The following is a 23,306-nucleotide window of genomic DNA, read 5'->3' as shown; positions in this document are numbered from 1 at the left end:
GGATATTAAAATAGCAGTAATACAGACTGGATTGTTTGACTAAGGTAAATGATAACAAAACAGATGTTTCATTACAGCAGAGTCTCTCCTGTTACCTTCTTAAATGACATGTTTCTTTCCCCTCCCTAAATTTTGCATAGTACAGTTCTTATATAGGAAATGAAAGTGATTAAATGAAGGTCGTTTAAAAGGTAATTATATGTAGGGAGTTCTTAATTCCATTCAATTTTAATGTGATCGAATATTATCGGTACTAAGAAAAAATGTCTGGTAATGTCAAACTTATTCACACGTTGGTATGTTAATATCTCCAGACGCTATTTTGTTTATATCTTCAGACGTGGTTTTGTTTATATCTTCAGACGTGGTTTTGTTTATACCTTCAAAAGTGGTTTTGTTTATACCTTCAGACGTGGTTTTGTTTATATCTTCAGACGTGGTTTTGTTTATATCTTCACACGTGGTGTTGTTTATATCTTCAGACGTGGTTTTGTTTATATCTTCACACGTGGTTTTGTATATATCTTCACACGTGGTTTTGTTTATATCTCCAGACGTGATTTTGTTTATATCTTTAGACGTGGTTTTGTTTATATCTTCAGACGTGGTTTTGTTTATATCTTCAGACTTGGTTTTGTTTATATCTTCAGACGTGGTTTTGTATATATCTTCAGACGTGGTTTTGTTTATATCTTCAGACGTGGTTTTGTTTATATCTTCAGACGTGGTTTTGTTGATATCTTCAGACGTGGTTTTGTTGATACCTTCACACGTGGTTTTGTTTATACCTTAACACGTGGTTTTGTTTATATCTTCGGACGTGGTTTTGTTTATATCTTCAGACGTGGTTTTGTTTATACCTTCAGACGTGGTTTTGTTTATATCTTCAGACGTGGTTTTGTATATATCTTCAGACGTGGTTTTGTTTATATCTTCAGACGTGGTTTTGTATATATCTTCAGACGTGGTTTTGTACCTAAAACTTCAGACGTGGTTTTGTTTATACTTCAGACGTGGTTTTGTATATATCAGACGTGGTTTTGTTTATACCTTCAGACGTGGTTTTGTTTATATCTTCAGACGTGGTTTTGTTTATATCTTCAGACGTGGTTTTGTTTATATCTTCACACGTGGTTTTGTTTATACCTTCAGACGTGGTTTTGTTTATACCTTCAGACGTGGTTTTGTTTATATCTTCAGACGTGGTTTTGTATATATCTTCAGACGTGGTTTTGTTTATACCTTCACACGTGGTGTTATTTATATCTTCAGACGTGGTTTTGTTTATACCTTCACACGTGGTTTTGTTTATATCTTCAGACGTGGTTTTGTTTATATCTTCACACGTGGTTTTGTTTATATCTTCAGACGTGGTTTTGTTTATATCTTCAGACGTGGTTTTGTTTATACCTTCAGACGTGGTTTTGTTTATACCTTCAGACGTGGTTTTGTTTATACCTTCAGACGTGGTTTTGTTTATATCTTCAGACGTGGTTTTCTTTATACATTCAGACGTGGTTTTGTTTATACCTTCACACGTGGTTTTGTTTATACCTTCACACGTGGTTTTGTTGATATCTTCAGACGTGGTTTTGTTGATACCTTATCACGTGGTTTTGTTTATACCTTCACGTGGTTTTGTTTATACGTGGTTTTGTTTATATCTTCAGACGTGGTCTTGTTTATACCTTAACACGTGGTTTTGTTTATACCTTCGGACGTGGTTTTGTTGATATCTTCAGACGTGGTTTTGTTGATACCTTAACACGTGGTTTTGTTTATATCTTCACACGTGGTTTTGTTTATACCTTCAGACGTGGTTTTGTTTATACCTTCAAACGTGGTTTTGTTTATATCTTCAGACGTGGTTTTGTTTATACCTTCAGACGTGGTTTTGTTTATATCTTCAGACGTGGTTTTGTTTATATCTTCAGACGTGGTTTTGTTTATATCTTCAGACGTGGTTTTGTTTATATCTTCACACGTGGTTTTGTTTATATCTTCAGACGTGGTTTTGTTTATATCTTCAGACGTGGTTTTGTATATATCTTCAGACGTGGTTTTGTTTATACCTTCACACGTGGTTTTGTTTATACCTTCAGACGTGGTTTTGTTTATATCTTCAGACGTGGTTTTGTTTATACCTTCAGACTTGGTTTTGTTTATATCTTCACACGTGGTTTTGTTTATATGTGGTTTTGTTTATACCTTCACACGTGGTGTTGTTTATACCTTCACACGTGGTTTTGTTTATATCTTCGGACGTGGTTTTGTTTATATCTTCAGACGTGTTTTTGTTTATACTTTAACACGTGGTTTTGTTTATACCTTCACACGTGGGTTTGTTTATATCTTCAGACGTGGTTTTGTTTATATCTTCAGACGTGGTCTTGTTTATATCTTCAGACGTGGTTTTGTTGATATCTTCAGACGTGGTTTTGTTTATACCTTCGGACGTGGTTTTGTTGATATCTTCAGACGTGGTTTTGTTGATACCTTAACACGTGGTTTTGTTTAAACCTTCACACGTGGGTTTGTTTATATCTTCAGACGTTGTCTTGTTTATATCTTCAGATGTGGTTCTGTTGATATCTTAACACGTGGTTTTGTTTATACCTTCACACGTGGGTTTGTTTATATCTTCAGACGTGGTTTTGTTTATATCTTCAGACGTGGTTTTGTTTATACCTTCACACGTGGTTTTGTTTATACCTTCACACGTGGTTTTGTTTATATCTTCACACGTGGGTTTGTTTATATCTTCAGACACTGTTTTGTTTATATCTTCACACGTGGTTTTGTTTACACGTGGTTTTGTTTATATCTTCACACGTGGGTTTGTTTATACCTTAACACGTGGTTTTGTTTATACCTTCACACGTGTTTTTGTTTATACCTTAACACGTGGTTTTGTTTATACCTTCAGACGTGGTTTTGTTTATATGCTCAGACGTGTTTTTGTTTATACCTTAACACGTGGTTTTGTTTATACCTTCACACGTGGTTTTGTTGATATCTTCAGACGTGGTTTTGTTGATACCTTATCACGTGGTTTTGTTTATACCTTCACACGTGGTTTTGTTTATACCTTAACACGTGGTTTTGTTTATACCTTCAGACGTGGTTTTGTTTATATCTTAACACGTGGTTTTGTTTATATCTTCAGACGTGGTTTTGTTTATACCTTCAGACGTGGTTTTGTTTATACCTTCAGACGTGGTTTTGTTTATATCTTCAGACGCTGTTTTGTTTATACCGTCATACGTGGTTTTGTTTATATCTTCAGACGTGGTTTTGTTTATATCTTCAGACGTGGTTTTGTTTATACCTTCAGACGTGGTTTTGTTTATATCTTCACACGTGGTTTTGTTTATATCTTCAGACGTGGTTTTGTTTATATCTTCAGACGTGGTTTTGTTTATACCTTCAGACGTGGTTTTGTTTATATCTTCACACGTGGGTTTGTTTATATCTTCACACGTGGTTTTGTTTATATCACACGTGGTTTTGTTTATATCTTCAGACGTGGTTTTGTTTATATCTTCACACGTGGTTTTGTTTATACCTTCACACGTGGTTTTGTTTATACCTTCAGACGTGGTTTTGTTTATATCTTCACACGTGGTTTTGTTTATACCTTCATACGTGGTTTTGTTTATACCTTCAGACTTGGTTTTGTTTATATCTTCAGACGTGGTTTTGTATATATCTTCAGACTTGGTTTTGTTTATATCTTCAGACGTGGTTTTGTTTATACCTTCAGACGTGGTTTTGTTTATATCTTCAGACGTGGTTTTGTTTATATCTTCAGACGTGGTTTTGTTTATACCTTCAGACTTGGTTTTGTTTATATCTTCAGACGTGGTTTTGTTTATATCTTCAGACGTGGTTTTGTTTATACCTTCAGACTTGGTTTTGTTTATATCTTCACACGTGGTTTTGTTTATATCTTCATACGTGGTTTTGTTTATACCTTCAGACGTGGTTTTGTTTATATCTTCAGACGTGGTTTTGTTTATATCTTCAGACGTGGTTTTGTTTATACCTTAACACGTGGTTTTGTTTATATCTTCGGACGTGGTTTTGTATATACCTTCAGACGTGGTTTTGTTTATATCTTCAGACGTGGTTTTGTTGATACCTTAACACGTGGTTTTGTTTATACCTTCACACGTGGGTTTGTTTATATCTTCAGACGTGGTTTTGTTTATATCTTCAGACGTGGTCTTGTTTATATCTTCAGACGTGGTTTTGTTTTTATCTTCAGACGTGGTTTTGTTTATACCTTCAGACGTGGTTTTGTTTATATCTTCAGACGTGGTTTTGTTTATATCTTCAGACGTGGTTCTGTTTATATCTTCACACGTGGTTTTGTTATTACCTTCAGACGTGGTTTTGTTTATACCTTCACACGTGGTTTTGTTTATATCTTCAGACGTGGTTTTGTTTATACCTTCAGACGTGGTTTTGTTTATACCTTCAGACGTGGTTTTGTTTATATCTTCAGACGTGGTTTTGTTTATACCTTAACACGTGGTTTTGTTTATACCTTCACACGTGGTTTTGTTTATATCTTCAGACGTGGTTTTGTTTATACCTTCAGACGTGGTTTTGTTTATATCTTCACACGTGGTTTTGTTTATACCTTCACACGTGGTTTTGTTTATATCTTCAGACGTGGTTTTGTTTATACCTTCACACGTGGTTTTGTTTATACCTTCAGACGTGGTTTTGTTGATACCTTAACACGTGGTTTTGTTTATACCTTCACACGTGGTTTTCTTTATATCTTCACACGTGGGTTTGTTTATATTTTCAGACGTGGTTTTGTTTATATCTTCAGACGTGGGTTTGTTTATACCTTAACACGTGGTTTTGTTTATACCTTCACACGTGTTTTTGTTTTTGTATATCTTCAGACGTGGTTTTGTTTATACCTTCAGACGTGGTTTTGTTTATATCTTCACACGTGGTTTTGTTAATACCTTCAGATGTGGTTTTGTTTATACCTTCAGACGTGGTTTTGTTTATACCTTCAGACGTGGTTTTGTTTATACCTTCACACGTGTTTTTGTTTATACCTTAACACGTGGTTTTGTTTATACCTTCAGACGTGGTTTTGTTTATATGTTCAGACGTGTTTTTGTTTATACCTTAACACGTGGTTTTGTTTATACCTTCATGTTTGTTTACTTGGTTTTGTTTATAGGAGTTTACCCTGTTTTACAACCAGTTTTATCTTCCAAATCTACAATCACACGTTACTTGTTTATCTACTTCACACGTGGTTTTGTTATATAGGTGGTAAGGAGACCTTGTAACAACGTTAGGGGTTGGTGGGTCTATAGGTCTCAGAAAGGACTGGATAACATGTGGTAAGGAGACCCTGTTGTTTATAACTTAGGGGTTGGTTGTATACTGTTTGTATAGGTCACACGTGGTAAGGTTTATACCTTGTATACTGTTTTTATTACACTAGTTTTGTTTTATACTGTTCACACGATACCTGTCTCAGGATACTGGATACACGTTGGGTACATGTGGTAACTGGAGACCTTGTATACTGTTTGTATACTGTAGGGGTTGTGGGTTTATATCTTGAAAGGACTACTGTTTGTATACTGTAGAATGATGGTGGTAACTGTTTGTATACTGTTACAATGATTACGGGCTTGTATACTGTGGTCACTGAAAGGACGTACAATAGGTAGGTAATGATTACCATGTATACTGTGGATTAAACTTACCTTGATTTCTTGTATACTGTTAATGATTACAAAGTTTGTAGACTGTAGATCTTGTATACTGTTTGTATACTGTAATGATTACCTTGTATACTGTTTGTATACTGTAGAATGATTACCTTGTATACTGTTTGTATAGCTGATTACCTTGTATACTGTTTGTATACTGTAGAATGATTACCTTGTATATACTGTTTTACCTTGTATACTGTTTGTATACTGTAGAATGATTACCTTGTATACTGTTTGTATTACCTTGTACAATCACTGAAGCCTTGTATACTGTAGAAACATTACCTTGTATACTGTTTGTATACTGTAGAATGATTACCTTGTATACTGTTTTACCTTGTATACTGTATACAATGATTACCTTGTATACTGTTTGTATACTGTAGAATGATTACCTTGTATACTGTTTGTATACTGTAGAATGATTACCTTGTATACTGTTTGTATACTGTAGAATGATTACCTTGTATACTGTTTGTATACTGTAGAATGATTACCTTGTATACTGTTTGTATACTGTAGAATGATTACCTTGTATACTGTTTGTATACTGTAGAATGATTACCTTGTATACTGTTTGTTGTATACTGTAGAATGATTACCTTGTATACTGTTTGTATACTGTAGAATGATTACCTTGTATACTGTTTGTATACTGTATAATTGTATTACCTGTAGAATGATTACCTTGTATACTGTTTGTATACTGTAGAATGATTACCTTGTATACTGTATACTGTAGAATGATTACCTTGTATACTGTTTGTATACTGTAGAATGATTACCTTGTATACTGTTTGTATACTGTAGAATGATTACCTTGTATACTGTAGAATTTACCTTGTATACTGTGTATACTGTATGATTACCTTATATACTGTAGAATGATTACCTTGTATACTGTTTGTATACTGTAGAATGATTACCTTGTATACTGTTTGTATACTGTACCTTGTATACTGTTTGTATACTGTAGAATGATTACCTTGTATACTGTTTGTATACTGTAGAATGATTACCTTGTATACTGTAGAATGATTACCTTGTATACTGTTTGTATACTGTTGAATGATTACCTTGTATACTGTTTGTATACTGTAGAATGATTACGTTGTATACTGTTTGTATACTGTAGAATGATTACCTTGTATACTGTTTGTAGTATTACCTTGTATATGTATACTGTAGAATGATTACCTTGTATACTGTTTGTATACTGTAGAATGATTACCTTGTATACTGTAGAATGATTACCTTGTATACTGTTTGTATACTGTAGAATGATTACCTTGTATACTGTTTGTATACTGTAGAATGATTACCTTGTATACTGTTTGTATACTGTAGAATGATTACCTTGTATACTGTTTGTATACTGTAGAATGATTACCTTGTATACTGTAGAATGATTACCTTGTATACTGTTTGTATACTGTAGAATGATTACCTTGTATACTGTTTGTATACTGTAGAATGATTACCTTGTATACTGTAGAATGATTACGTTGTATACTGTTTGTATACTGTAGAATGATTACCTTGTATACTGTTTGTATACTGTAGAATGATTACCTTGTATACTGTTTGTATACTGGAGAATGATTACCTTGTATACTGTTTGTATACTGTATGATTACCTTGTATATTGTTTGTATACTGTAGAATGATTTTGTATACTGTAGAATGATTACCTTGTATACTGTTTGTATACTGTAGAATGATTACCTTGTATACTTTTGTATACTGTTTGTATACTGTAGAATGATTACCTTGTATACGGTAGTTTTATCCAGTATATAATGATCAACATGTATTTTTCTTTTGATATACTGACGTTTCAGGTCATGATGAAGGTGACAAATTGTTATCCCAGTCAGCAAAGAATTATTGAAGATTTTGTGACAATATGTTATGAATTTTTCAATGCGTTATTCAGATATCGATTGTGATGTCATAATATGAACTGTGACGTTATTGATAAGGTTCAGTAAGATTTATTTGTTTTACTTTAAAACCTTTTAAATATAACTTTTCTTTACTATGATTTTATTTCATAAAAGATTGTATATATCCGTCTCGATGTTAGTCTCATAGAAATGACACATGTTAAAACAACAAATTTGTTCACAGAAAATTTTGGTAGACACAGGTGTGACCGAATTTACAAGCACACACAACTCTTTTAAAAACAGCTCCTTAGCATCCAATAAATAACCCATAGTAGCCCTGCACACACAAAAAAACATGAAAATATATATAATTAAAACAGAACTTTTTTTTTCATTAGTTGTTGCTTGCCATCCCAACCACTAAATATCCTGTTGTTACTTATGTATATAGTCTTTTCTCTCTCTCTTTCTTCTTCCTTTTGAAAAAACTTAAAAAAAAAAAAAACAATACAATGAGTGTGTAAGCACTTCCATGCTGACTACATCTTGTTGATAGCTCGGTCGAAGTTAAATTGATCAGGCTGCACCTGAATGAAGCTGTTTCTTTTTTGTTTTTTTTATTTTTTATCCGCGAAGAAGTACAGGCTTAAGTAACAAGCTCAATATTATCTTATTTTATATGTATACATTCCTACGACTATATGCAAATATATTGTTTATCAGTCTGGTCTGGTTTTGTCTGGTCTGGTCTGGTCTGGTTTTGTCTGGTCTGGTCTGGCCAGGTCTGATCTGGTCTAGTCTGTCTGTCTGTCTGTCTGAGTGTATGTCTGTCTGTGTGCGAGGGTATGTGTGAGGGTGTATGTGTGAGGGTGTATGTGTTGATGGGTGAGAGTATGTATGAGTGAGGGTGTTAGTGGTGTTTAAGTACTTAAATATTGACCGTATATGAAACAATTTGTCTTTACATAAATATGTATGTGTGTATCTGTAAGGAAGAATGAATAGTGACTATGTATGAAACAATTTGTTTATACAGAAACATGTATGTGTGTACATGCAAGCAGAGACATATGTGTGTTATATATGTCTCTGATGCAAAAGAGAATGAAAAGTGACTGTGGATGAAACAACTTGTTTATAGATAAGTATATGTGTATATACAAGGGAGAATGAATAGTGATTGTGTATGAAACAGTTTGTTTGTGTGTGTGTATGCATACAGTATATAGTTGTTTTTGATTGTTGTGTGTATGAGCATGTCAATAGCTACTATAAGAGCTGTCATGTGTGCAAAGGTGTGTGTGGGGTTGCATGGATGAGCAATAGGCTGTTTCATTGTATATTCCCTCTCTGTATCAACTCATTGTATTGAATAAAATGATAAATTACAAAAAAAAAACAGCATATTTTCCACAAATAAGCAGAGTAATAAGGTCACTTTCTGCCTATGGAATACTGGAATATTATCAGCTGACCTGCTGGCACCTGTGGCTTTAGTGTGAGTGATAAATTACCAAACTACTTAACCTTCTCCTGTTTTGTCGGAATAATGTGTAAACATGAGTTTGAATTAAAGCTCGAAAATTAAAAAAATATATATATATAAAAATCATATCAGTATACTATCAGGAGTCAACAGGTGTATGTATTGATCTACGTGTAGCTGTGTTAGCTGTATACATAACTTGATACATACGTTATATAGGGACAGCTGGTGTTAGCTGTATACATAACTTGATACACACGTTATATAGGGACAGCTGGTGTTAGCTGTATACATAACTTGATAACTACGTTATATAGGGACAGCTGGTGTTACATAACTTGATAACTACGTTATATAGGGACAGCTGGTGTTAGCTGTATACATAACTTGATAACTACGTTATATAGGGACAGCTGGTGTTAGCTGTATACATAACTTGATAACTACGTTATATAAGGACAGCTGGTGTTACATAACTTGATAACTACGTTATATAGGGAAAGCTGGTGATAGCTGTATACATAACTTGATAACTACGTTATATAGGGACAGCTGGTGTTAGCTGTATACATAACTTGATAACTACGTTATATAGGGACAGCTGGTGTTAGCTGTATACATAACTTGATACACACGTTATATAGGGACAGCTGGTGTTACATAACTTGATACATATGTTATATAGGGACAGCTGGTGTTGGCTGTATACATAACTTGATACATACGTTATATAGGGACAGCTGGTGTTACATAACTTGATACATACGTTATATAGGGACAGCTGGTGTTACATAACTTGATACATACGTTATATAGGGACAGCTGGTGTTAGCTGTATACATAACTTGATACATACGTTATATAGGGACAGCTGGTGTTACATAACTTGATACATACGTTATATAGGGACAGCTGGTGTTACATAACTTGATACATACGTTATATAGGGACAGCTGGTGTTACATAACTTGATACATACGTTATATAGGGACAGCTGGTGTTAGCTGTATACATAACTTGATAACTACGTTATATAGGGACAGCTGGTGTTAGCTGTATACATAACTTGATACACACGTTATATAGGGACAGCTGGTGTTAGCTGTATACATAACTTGATACACACGTTATATATAGGGACAGCTGGTGTTAGCTGTATACATAACTTGATACACACGTTATATAGGGACAGCTGGTGTTAGCTGTATACATAACTTGATACACACGTTATATATATATAGGGACAGCTGGTGTTAGCTGTATACATAACTTGATACACACGTTATATAGGGTGTTAGCTGTATACTAGCTGTATACATAACTTGATACATATGTTATATAGGGACAGTTGGTATTAGCTGTATACATAACTTGATACATATGTTATATAGGGACAGCTGGTGTTACATAACTTGATACATATGTTATATAGGGACAGCTGGTGTTAGCTGTATACATAACTTGATACATACGTTATATAGGGACAGCTGGTGTTAGCTGTATACATAACTTGATAACTACGTTATATAGGGACAGCTGGTGTTACATAACTTGATACATACGTTATATAGGGACAGCTGGTGTTAGCTGTATACATAACTTGATACATACGTTATATAGGGACAGCTGGTGTTAGCTGTATACATAACTTGATACACACGTTATATAGGGACAGCTGGTGTTAGCTGTATACATAACTTGATACACACGTTATATAGGGACAGCTGGTGTTAGCTGTATACATAACTTGATACACACGTTATATAGGGACAGCTGGTGTTAGCTGTATACATAACTTGATACATATGTTATATAGGGACAGCTGGTGTTAGCTGTATACATAACTTGATACACACGTTATATATAGGGACAGCTGGTGTTAGCTGTATACATAACTTGATACACACGTTATATAGGGACAGCTGGTGTTAGCTGTATACATAACTTGATACATATGTTATATAGGGACAGTTGGTATTAGCTGTATACATAACTTGATACATATGTTATATAGGGACAGCTGGTGTTAGCTGTATACATAACTTGATACATACGTTATATAGGGACAGCTGGTGTTAGCTGTATACATAACTTGATACATACGTTATATAGGGACAGCTGGTGTTACATAACTTGATACATATGTTATATAGGGACAGCTGGTGTTAGCTGTATACATAACTTGATAACTACGTTATATAGGGACAGCTGGTGTTACATAACTTGATACATATGTTATATAGGGACAGCTGGTGTTACATAACTTGATACATACGTTATATAGGGACAGCTGGTGTTAGCTGTATAACTTGATACATATGTTATATAGGGACAGCTGGTGTTAGCTGTATACATAACTTGATACACACGTTATATAGGGACAGCTGGTGTTAGCTGTATACATAACTTGATACACACGTTATATAGGGACAGCTGGTGTTAGCTGTATACATAACTTGATACATACGTTATATAGGGACAGCTGGTGTTAGCTGTATACATAACTTGATACACACGTTATATAGGGACAGCTGGTGTTAGCTGTATACATAACTTGATAACTACGTTATATAGGGACAGCTGGTGTTAGCTGTATACATAACTTGATACACACGTTATATAGGGACAGCTGGTGTTAGCTGTATACATAACTTGATACACACGTTATATATAGGGACAGCTGGTGTTAGCTGTATACATAACTTGATACACACGTTATATAGGGACAGCTGGTGTTAGCTGTATACATAACTTGATACATATGTTTTATAGGGACAGCTGGTGTTAGCTGTATACATAACTTGATACACACGTTATATAGGGACAGCTGGTGTTAGCTGTATACGTAACTTGATACATACGTTATATAGGGACAGCTGGTGTTAGCTGTATACATAACTTGATACATACGTTATATAGGGACAGCTGGTGTTAGCTGTATACATAACTTGATACATACGTTATATAGGGACAGCTGGTGTTAGCTGTATACATAACTTGATACATACGTTATATAGGGACAGCTGGTATTAGCTGTATACATAACTTGATACACACGTTAAATAGGGACAGCTGGTGTTAGCTGTATACATAACTTGATACATACGTTATATAGGGACAGTAAAGATAGTTATCAGTATATTCACAAAACATAATACACTTTTACATAACTTCAGCAGTGTCCACTTCGTGTATCACTTTTCCTGCATATTTCAAAGACTCAAAGTTTCGTGTTCTTATTTCTGGTGCACATCAATACCATCTACTTAACGATTAAATTATTCACACAAGTGAATAGCACATTTAAGTAACTTAAAGTTAGATACAGTAAGGCCAATCTACATAACTTTACACCAGAGGTATGGCAGAAAGTTTGTCCGAACACTGTTATACATGTATGTCACTACGTATATACCTTGTCATGGTTACATGGGGGACTTTTACTTATAGCTCTGATCAATCATCACGTTTACATTCCAGTATAATTTGTGTAATTTTACGTAAGGATATCACATCAGTAACAGTATATATTGATGTTGTTGGCGTGATTTCTACTAGGTACCTTGTGTCAGTATAAATCTGTTGTCTGGGTAGTTAGTACTACAGGGTACGATGCGACATGCCGTAGATGTTGACTAGAATCTGTAACATGGAGTTGCCATGTCAACGTCTCAACTTACCCTCAACGGGTCACATCTTAGATAAGAATCGTTTGTACATTCATGATATCGAGTTGATAGACACTGCCGGTGATCGTTTAATCCTAATGTTTTCCATAACCTACAGGCCATGTTTTGATCTAATCTTAAGTTTGATTGAAATGTGCAGCTAACTTGTCTTTTGAACGGCCATACAAGCACAATCCTTTCTTTACCTACAAAAACTTTTATCGTTAATACTGAGACAGAACGGAACGAGAAAAAAATCACTTATATAAGACGGACTTGCGAATCTGCGGTACATCAGTCTTAGAGTTAATGTCATTCACACCACTGTAAACCATGTTAATAGTGACCAAAGCATGTACAGTTCTGACTTCTAAGCAAGGAACACGATATTAACAGCTGTAACAACAGTACAAAATAAATAAATATAATCCAAACTCAAATTCAAGAAAAAAGGGAGAAATATGAACAAAAGAAAGATTTACATAGAGACTCATGCTAAAGTACAAGGAAAATAAGACCAGGTGTTCCGGAAGATTAAGCGTCAACTGCTTCATCGATAACACCCGCCACATAAGTATTGGTCAATCCAAGGAAGTATGTCACGTTCATCTTAATATATTACAAAGAAGTATTGTTTCTCAATGAGATCACTATTACGACAGTAAAACTGCCCCATAAATTCCACTAACCTGCAATTGTTAAAACCTGTGTTCACCGAAGTCAGATGTATTCAATATGCTAAGAACATCTCAGTAACCAAAACATCCAGGACTATAGTATTGGGCCTGTGATAAGCTTTAATAATGGAGTAACAAGTATGTTTTCAAATGAATGACCTTTTGCAAAGTGACACAACTGTGTTGAAGTCATCAAACATCCGTATTGGGCTCAGTGTTGACGTAAAACATGCTGAACTGAAAGAGTGTCAGGTTTGTTCAATGTCCTCAACCCAGATTATATAAATCAGGGTTTTTTTTAATGTCCTCGACCCAGATTATATAAATCAGGGGTTGTTTAATGTCCTCGACCCAGATTATATAAATCAGGGGTTGTTTAATGACCTCGACCCAGATTATATAAATCAGGGGTTGTTTAATGACCTCGACCCAGATTATATAAATCAGATTTCTGAAATGTCCTCGACCCATATTATATGAATCAGGTTTGTTCAATGTCCCCTACCCAGATTTTATAAATCAGGTTTGTTCAATGTCCCCGACCCAGATTTTATAAATCAGGTTTGTTCAATGTCCCCGACCCAGATTTTATAAATCAGGTTTGTTCAATGTCCCCGACCCAGATTATATAAATCAGGGTTTGTTTAATGTCCTCGACTCAGATTATATAAATCAGATTTCTGATATGTCCTTAACCCAGATTTTATAAATACCTCATCGGTCTGTATATAAAACAGAAAAGGCCTTCTGATAATCATTCTGATATATTAGTCACATCTGTAAGAGTAGTATTTTATGATATATTCACAGTACATTTCACAACACTTTACATTTACAAAACATCACGTGCCCATCATTATCAACCCACTTGTCCACGAGTTGTAGTCCTGCCCGCTCTATCAGTGTTTGTACTTGCTGGGAAGTGTATTTGTGGCTGAGGCCTGGGCCGTCGTGTAGATATAGCGGTTCACCCTCCACCATGTTGACGGTGACACCCAAAGTAGCTGTAATTTGCATATGAAAAAAACAAAAAAAAATTTGATTAATTGACCTCATTGACCTTAACTATACATATGGGCGTTTAGACTTCATTCTGCGAATCTCTCATATTCTAAGCTTTTGGTTATTGAGATTTAGACGTTCGAATTTTTTCTTTTTTATGACATTATCAAGGAGTCCTTAAATATTGATAGCAGGCATTTTTTTTGCTAACTTTGACTGAATCCTTGGAAGCTTTCTGTCAAATGTCTTTTTTTTTCAGAACGGCAGCTACATTTTTCTCTATTTGGAAGAGTTACTGTCCCTTGTTTTAGTTCAGAATTTCAATTTTGTATATCAGTCTCCGCCAATTAGGTTTCCCCATATTAGGTTTCCGCCAAGCTAATTTAACAGTTGTAGCCTTTTTTTACTTTTAATTGCATTTTTAATGAACGGCATTTTTTCATTGGGTTAAAGTCCTTTGTTTTAAGCATTAGTACTTGTTAGGAGACCTTTTTAGCCATTACAAGAGAGATTTTGTTTTAAGCATTATAACCTTGGTAGGAGACCTTTTAAACCATTACAAGAGAAATTTTGTCTTCAGTAATGGAAATGGTGATGATTTGTTTTTTTGTTTCATCACATTTTTCTTTATTCCTCAGATTTTTCAACCAGTTACCAACTACTTTAAAACTTTAAAACCCTACAGTAAAATCATGTTTCCATGACCAGCCTTTTGATTCAAATCATAGAGCTAAATGCAAGTGTTATGAATGTATGAATGTGTAGCACAGACCACCCGTCTCCCTCCCACAATAACTTTGACTCATCATAACATTTTCCGTGTCATTATTTTGATACCAGGAATCTGGAAAGATCGTAATGAACGCAAACTGAAACAGACAAATTAAGATAGAACCCGCCAGTGTGATGTCTTTTTCTCTTTCTATTTGTGTCACCATAGCGTTTTCAGTTATGAAATACGGGACCGAATGAAATGCTGCACTGCAATGAAAAAGAAAAAAAAAACCTCATTGTCCTACAAAACTGATCAATTTTAATTCAGACTTTCAATTACATGACCGAATATACGTACGTATTATAAAAGAGTTTGTCTTCTTCGCTCTTACTAGTGCTTGGACAGAGCTCATCTTATCTGGCGAATCATCTCTGATTAGTTGAACCTCCAGGTCGAAATGGTCTGGGTCGATAGTACATCTCTCTTCCCGAATCAGTCGCCAAATAAAGTTCATTAAGAACTGTCTACCTGTTCAACAAAGCAGGTTTCATTTGTAGTTATTCATTGTACAACGAAACCGAAACTGATTTTCAAAGATTTGATTAAGTATGTAAGAAAAAACTTCAAGATGTGTTACGCAGTTCTTTAAATCACTTTTTATTTCATGGTTTCATTCTATATTGATTAACTTCCTTTCGACAGATGTGTGGGCAGGGGTTGAGTGTGTATTTACCTCCTTGCAGAACAATGGAATTGAAGTTTGTTGCGGGACACCACCTGAATACATTATACCGACAACTGACAAACGTATACAGCCGTAATTACTATTTCAGTTGTCTAGACCTTCATTTGTATCATCTTAAAAGGCAACGAAGATTTGGATCTCTGTTTCAAAGATAATGTCTTCTTTAACTTTGTATTTGTCTTATGTTCTATGTATGTGATGTAATTTATGTAATGTTATGTTATATTTGTGTCTTCATAAAGGGGAAGGTTGCCTCGAACTTTTAACAATTCGCTTGTCCGTACTTTCGTTATTACTTCATTGATCATATATCTATTCCAGTAACACGCATCCAAAGAACAGTTGTTTGTTATGATCCAGTACGAATATTAGACCATAACTTCGATATTACTTACTAGATTCTATATATAGAAGATCCAGTACCAATATTGGACCATACCGTCGATATTACTTACTAGATTCTATATATAGAAGACCATACCGTCGATATTACTTACTATATTCTATATATAGAAGATCCAGTACCAATATTGGACCATACCGTCGATATTACTTATAGATTCTATATATAGAAGATCCAGTACCAATATTGGACCATACCGTCGATATTACTTATAGATTCTATATATAGAAGATCCAGTACCAATATTGGACCATACCGTCGATATTACTTATAGATTCTATATATAGAAGATCCAGTACCAATATTGGACCATACCGTCGATATTACTTACTAGGACCATACCGTCGATATTACTTACTAGATTCTATACCCATTTAGTTTTTATTTTCCGCATTGTACTTGATTATATTCCGTCCAGATTCAGAAACGATTCAGGCAAAGGTTGGATAGTTGGATACATAGCCGTTTTAATGTACAAATACACAGATAGGATTTTAATTAGCAAACCAGAACAGGAAACAGTGAGATATAATGTAGGACAGACCGTTAGAATGGCAGGGGCTTGTTGTAAATACTTTTTCCACGAAAAACCATTGTGATATATTACCATGGAAGTCATCGTAGGCCTTCATAATGTCCTCTCTGTTCTGCGTTGTGTCAACACTGAAGATCAGACAACATCTTTCTGTAAAGAAAATAAATCAATGAACAGATAGAGTAGACTGTAATAAGATTGTACAAAATACACACAAGTGCTTTACTCATGTCAATCTTTCTAAGACTCGTTAGTGATGGGTAGGACCGAAATTGCGAAACCTAGAAGGGGTTTGAGGAAAACCGACAGGGAAAAATATAGCAAGAAGTTGTAGCTCCATAATTAAAATAATGTATGTTTTCAAATATCAGATAATTGCAGAAGAACATCAAGTACATTTGTATATTCTGAACCGTGCCACTATTTGAGTGGGACAAAACATGGTATGTAGGTTACACCAAATATCACAGTCAAAAAGTCCATCATCAGTGTCTACCATCTGTAATCGCGAATAGTGTACTAAACACACACAAGTGAATAGTACATTTCTGAAATGAGATACAGTAAAGGCAACTATGGATATGAACTCCTATACTGCTTTTTAATCCATCTAATGTAATTCTAAGTTCCTCAATTTCGACACCTAAAAGCAAAGTGTAAATTATTGAAATCCTGCCTGTTCGTGTTTCTTCTTAATTTGGTCTGAAACATCCTTGGGTTAAGCGGAATCAATTCTGTATCAACTGTTGATTTCGGCTCACTTTTTATTTTTGCTTCTGAAGAAGGAATTCGGGATTTTGTCCCTTTTTTGCCTGAAGAATCTTAGGCTGCAAAGGAATCAATTTTGTATAAACGGTTTGTCTTTGTCCCTTGAGTAAAGTAAGCAACAGCTGTGTAAAGTCAAACGGACGTCTCCAACACGATCGTTTATAAAACAAGAAAATGTAATATTACTCGATTTATCTGTAGTTTTACATGTTGATACAGATGTTGTAAAACATAGTTAACGCTGTCATTAATCTTGTGATATATATATTTATCAATGCAAAAGTAGTGTAGATTTAAAACACTGTATATCATGTTATAACGACAAAAAATAAGATCCCATATGTGACTATGAGTCCACCCATTCATAACTATCTTGGTCGTGACGTCGTTGGAACGTTGTCAGTGTAACAATGTATCTTTGTATGTAACAATGTATCTTTGTATGTAACAATGTATCTTTTTAGATAACAATGTATCTTTGTATGTAACAATGTATCTTTGTATGTAACAATTTATCTTTGTATGTAACAATTTATCTTTGTATGTAACAATGTATATGTGTATGTAACAATGTACCGTTGTATGTAACAATGTATCATTGCATGCAACAATGTACCTTTGTGTGTAACAATGTATCTTTTTATGTAACAATGTATCATTTTATGAATACCAAAATGATGGTATGACTTTTCTCCCACATTATATACACTCATATTCATCATTTCACACTACCGTTTGCTTTCCCAGCAAGCTGTATAATAAACGTGATGATTTCAATTCCTCTTTATGAATTTCCCATTTCTGGATAGCAACGTTCCAACACCCAGACCTATGGTGATTATACAAAGTTAATCAAACATTTTAAACACGTTTGACACATGTGAATGAAACAAGTAGGCCATCCGTTCAAAGAAGTTTGGGAATCCATCACACCAGTAGGTTAAAGGCCAAAAAAATATTTAAATGTCATAATACATTAAACATCGATAATCACGAAAGTGTGCCTTGGGCATTAATTTAAGCAAAAACTAAAGACGAAAGATAATTTTACAACAGGTTGTTGAAGACTCTATTTGATGCCACTATCATGTTTAATCACGTTTTCTATACATGCTGTTTAAGTAACAAGTTTACGCTTATCTCAAACATGAATAGATTTTATTATAGCCCAGTCCCAACATCAACGTATCTGGTAGACCTGTATTCACTTGTGGCCTACATGAGATACAATACTTTTATGTTGGCGAGATTAAACGTTCGATATGAACATTACGCATTTCAAACCAAGTTTACGGAGGCACACTTCTAAGAAGTAAAAGAAATCCTGTGTAATTTAGCAGCAAAAAGTCAAAATATTGCTTACTTTTCTGATACAGGTGTCAGATTACGTGTAACAGGAAACAATTCATTTTCATTCTTATTTTATCCTGAATTGCAGATATTCTTCGTTATTTTTGCAACAATCCTTTGTTAAATCCCTGGTGCCGTATTTTGACTTATGTTTTATGTATATTGTTCCTGGGACAGACATGAAGCGGAAGTATATGTACTGTAGCTATACATGTATATTAATTTCGGTTCTCTCTTTTCGGGTGTCTCTAAGGATAAGTGACAAAAACACATTAGATATACAAAATATGGGCATTACAAATTATAAGGATGGATAAAGCGAACACGATACAACAGATTCCGTTAGTCCAAACAGAATGACCTTACTTTACTCTATCAGCAATATTTTGTTAGAAACGTTCTACTTCAGCTCGAGTTGTTTCCCTTGGAGTGTGAATTATGTCAGGTTTAGTGACTTAAAAATGTTTCCTTCTTTTGATATTACGCTGTTACGGTTTTTAGCGGACGAGAGTTAGTGTGATTTAGACCTACCACATAGGATACATCGTTATATCTACGTCAATAGAATGTCGCGTGCGTTAAACTACTACCAATGTTTTTGACCATATGAAGTACTTCTGCATTCTTCGTTGATAAGATGCGGTATGATGTGATAGAGATAGGAAAATCCCTTCATGAAATATCGATACATATTAACATCGAACCCGTCTCAAGTTTAATATGATTTTAATGCTCAGAAAAGTAATTTTTTATGATGATTTTTGAAAGGTTTGACTTCAACAGCCAAAAAGAGCAGAAAAAAAAATCAACCAAAAAAAAAAAAAAAAAAAACCCAAAAAACAATATATTCCAGCGCTACTATTATTGATGTAGGTGTAAGAGTATGTGTAACACGTAAATATATAAGTACAGATATAGGTAGTGTATCATATAACAACACATAGGTATACGATATTATGTTGAACTCTATCTTACATTGAATTGTATCTTACTTCCGGTCAAACATCAGAGAGATAGGTTTTTAAGCTACCCAAGTTGTAAATAATTCAGAAAACGGAGAAATTACGAAAAGTACTGTTGGTTCAAACTGCTGCCACGGAAAAAGATGACTTCATGTGATGTGGTAAATCCTACCAAATCTGAATGGGAAGTGTTACAAACTCTATCTACCACAATCCTCTTCTTATCCTGCAATATTTATTTTAGAAATTCAGACTATCGAATTTTCAACAATTTGTTTTCCATGTAATGTTCACCTGGAAACAACGTTATGCTTAACTATGACAGACGACGTCATAATAATTGCTCCACGCGGAAATATGTTTCCGCATTTCACCAGATATAACGATTATTAATGCGCGTGCTGAAATACAGCTGTTTTCCGTCACTGCCGAATACAGCAAAAATACACGTGACAGGTTTATTCCGACAATGGTAGCGCCAGATACAGGATAAAGAAACCTTTTGTTTTCAAGAAATACGAACCTTTCATCACCGATCTTAGCAACTGCAGTTTTCGTATTTGATCATCAGGCTGAAGATTCTGTATACTTCCAAACCAAAGAATTAACTTCGAGTGCGGACAGTTACTGGAAGAGAGATTAGATTTTACAGTTATTTTCCTCTGAAATTGAAAAAAATAAATTATACGTGTATGGCGCATACCGTATAAGTAGACAAAATGTGTTTCTGAATCGAAACCGTTTGTTGAATAAGAAGCCAAAATTCAAGGCAGATCAGCATAACATCGTATCATCATTGGTTACATACCAAGATTTAAGATTTCATGAATATCCATGGCTTTATCTGCTCGTAATTAACTTATTGTCAAAAAGCGAAAAAAGACTACTTCAGTTCAGTGATGCCTGTCTCGTAATGAATATTTTGTCGGAGAAGATATGAACAACATGCCTACACAAGTTTAGTGATGCCTGTCTCGTTATGAATATTTTGTCGGAGAAGATATGAACAAGATGCCTACTTAAGTTTAGTAATTCCTGTCTCGTAATCTGCATCAATAGGGTTGATGTCTAATCTTTCCTCATAGTCTTCAGAAAGCTGCTTGCACGTCTCTAACAAGGCATCTGAAGCAGATTTGAAAATTGAATGTAAACATGGCTGGAATAAACAGTCGCATCAAACTTAATTATCAATCTAGTAATTTTGAAATCACCAGCATGATGTGATTCGACTGATAACTTCACCGGCTACTTATTGTCTCACACTATTGGCAGTGACTCTCCAACCCGTCTTGGTGTAAAAGGGAGAGGAGAGTACGGCTTCCACGAAAATTAAAAAAAAATGTACAAAGTTTTACGTGATCAGACTGCTTTAGTTGTGTTAAACAGTCAAATCTCTCTATACAGTTCAGGTAAAAACCTCACAGCTAAACACATTAATTAACTGGCCGTTATTGGGATTTGATGCGAACCATTTGCTTTATTGCGATCCAAATAACTGATATTTGATTTTTAATGCGTCTTGGTAAAATTCATCTTGAAACAGACAAGAAGTGACTTCCAATTTTCTGAGACAGGATGACTATTTGGGTAGTGATGGTATATAGGTATACATATACATGTAGGTATATATGTTCCCCTTGAAGTCTCCTCACGTTTAGTATAAGTAGAGAAACTATTCCCAGCTTTACGCACTGTAACTATAGTGATATACTGACTAGTTTGCCCGTTGTAATTCCGGGGACCTTAATCAGCGTATTTCGGTGTGATAGAACTGTAAAGTCAGATTCAGTTCCGCATTATCACAAAGATACAGACACACATCGCAGATTCCAAAACACACGTGCACTCACGTGACATTCATAGTGACGTCTCTTTGACGATGTTGCATGTTTGTACATGTATGGAGTACGTACATCTACCCATCTGTTATTTCAATGCTTCTCTCGGCCTAGTATGTTTCCCTCTGTTTCGTTCTCTCGAATGACAAATGTTCGTTATGTTAATCAACCATTAAATCGGTAACTAGTATAATTAGTTCTCGCGTTTTTACGCGGAAGTTAAATGGTCACAATGATATATTCCAATACTCTGTGTGGTACTAGATAAGAAGTCTTCTACGGTTTTGTGACAAACATCCTATTTGACATCGAAACAAAACACAAAGCATAACAAAACGTTATGCATCAATGCCACTGTACATACCTTTTGAGATGTCAATGGGATAGAAACTGATCTTATTTTTACTTCTCAAAATTTCGTTAATAAATATTCTTGTTTTCTGGCAGTTTCCGCTCCCCATATCGATTAAAGCGGTGTTCTCTGCGTTAACTGTCACCATATTCTGTAAAACCGGGAAAATTGTTAGAATCTGTAATAGCCATAGGTACATAGAAAATGAGGATAGAGATATGCACGCAAATAACAAAAATAACGATAATAAAATAAAATAAACAAATCCGACTCTTATTACAATCATTAGAAGTAAAAACATTGTCATACTTTGTACACGTAGCTCTCAGCTTCGTAGTCAATAACGATTTCCTTACCGAAATATGGGTTTCCAAAACACTCAGCTCACACCTGTTGAAGTAGTAGTTTTGGTTTTTCTCAAGGCAAATGTCATTCAGTCTCGATCCTTCCTTGTCATAGCGATACCATCCAGGTATGTATTTAGGTGTCGATTTCAGGCCTATAAGTAGTTCTTTCTTCATATCCATCTCTGTGTAAAAATTAAAACATAATCACAAACTTCCGTCACACTACTTAAACTGTCAGCACGGCAAGAACTGGTGTTTACCGGCAAGCAATCGGGAATATATCCTTATGATAAACGGTAAGAACTGATGTTTACCGGCAAGCAATCGGGAATATATCCTTATGATAAACGGTAAGAACTGATGTTTACCGGCAAGCAATCGAGAATATATCCTTATGATAAACGGTAAGAACTGATGTTTACCGGCAAGCAATCGAGAATATATCCTTATGATAAACGGCAAGATAAACGGTAAGAACTGATGTTTACCGGCAAGCAATCGAGAATATATCCTTATGATAAACGGTAAGAACTGATGTTTACCGGCAAGCAATCGAGAATATATCCTTATGATAAACGGTAAGAACTGATGTTTACCGGCAAGCAATCGAGAATATATCCTTATGATAAACGGTAAGAACTGATGTTTACCGGCAAGCAATCGGGAATATATCCTTATGATAAACGGTAAGAACTGATGTTTACCGGCAAGCAATCGAGAATATATCCTTATGATAAACGGTAAGAACTGATGTTTACCGGCAAGCAATCGAGAATATATCCTTATGATAAACGGTAAGAACTGATGTTTACC

The 23,306-nt window shown here is 34.8% G+C and overlaps 1 protein-coding gene across 1 annotated transcript; it reads right to left on the bottom strand.

Annotated features, from left to right (window-relative positions):
• Positions 1–14,292: 14,292 nt before the first annotated feature.
• LOC132543733 (histidine N-alpha-methyltransferase-like) lies at positions 14,293–22,673 on the bottom strand. The gene is made up of 7 exons (XM_060207255.1): positions 22,503–22,673; positions 22,159–22,297; positions 20,976–21,078; positions 20,480–20,583; positions 16,949–17,026; positions 15,551–15,721; positions 14,293–14,480 (listed from the first exon to the last, which is right to left on the bottom strand). Exons 1-7 carry the CDS (start codon positions 22,671–22,673, stop codon positions 14,293–14,295), a joined length of 954 nt encoding a protein of 317 aa, XP_060063238.1.
• Between the last annotated feature and the right edge of the window lie 633 nt (positions 22,674–23,306).

The sequence above is a fragment of the Ylistrum balloti genome, unplaced genomic scaffold, assembly GCF_031769215.1.
Source record: "Ylistrum balloti isolate Yb309-2 unplaced genomic scaffold, AGI_CSIRO_Ybal_v1 Utg369764, whole genome shotgun sequence".
Taxonomy (NCBI): Eukaryota; Metazoa; Mollusca; class Bivalvia; order Pectinida; family Pectinidae; genus Ylistrum; species Ylistrum balloti.
The sequence above is the reverse complement of the archived record's forward strand: the minus strand, read 5'-3'. Positions and strand labels throughout refer to the sequence as shown.

Bases quoted from the DNA above. Each gene is read 5' to 3' on its own strand.
- LOC132543733 (XM_060207255.1), bottom strand. From the start codon at position 22,673: ATGGATATGAAGAAAGAACTACTTATAGGCCTGAAATCGACACCTAAA. The intron at 22,298-22,502 runs GTAAGGAAATCG...CCGGTTTTACAG, and splicing joins TTTTGGAAACCCATATTTCG to AATATGGTGACAGTTAACGC. The intron at 17,027-20,479 runs GTTCGTATTTCT...TTTTCTTTACAG, and splicing joins GCTAAGATCGGTGATGAAAG to AAAGATGTTGTCTGATCTTC.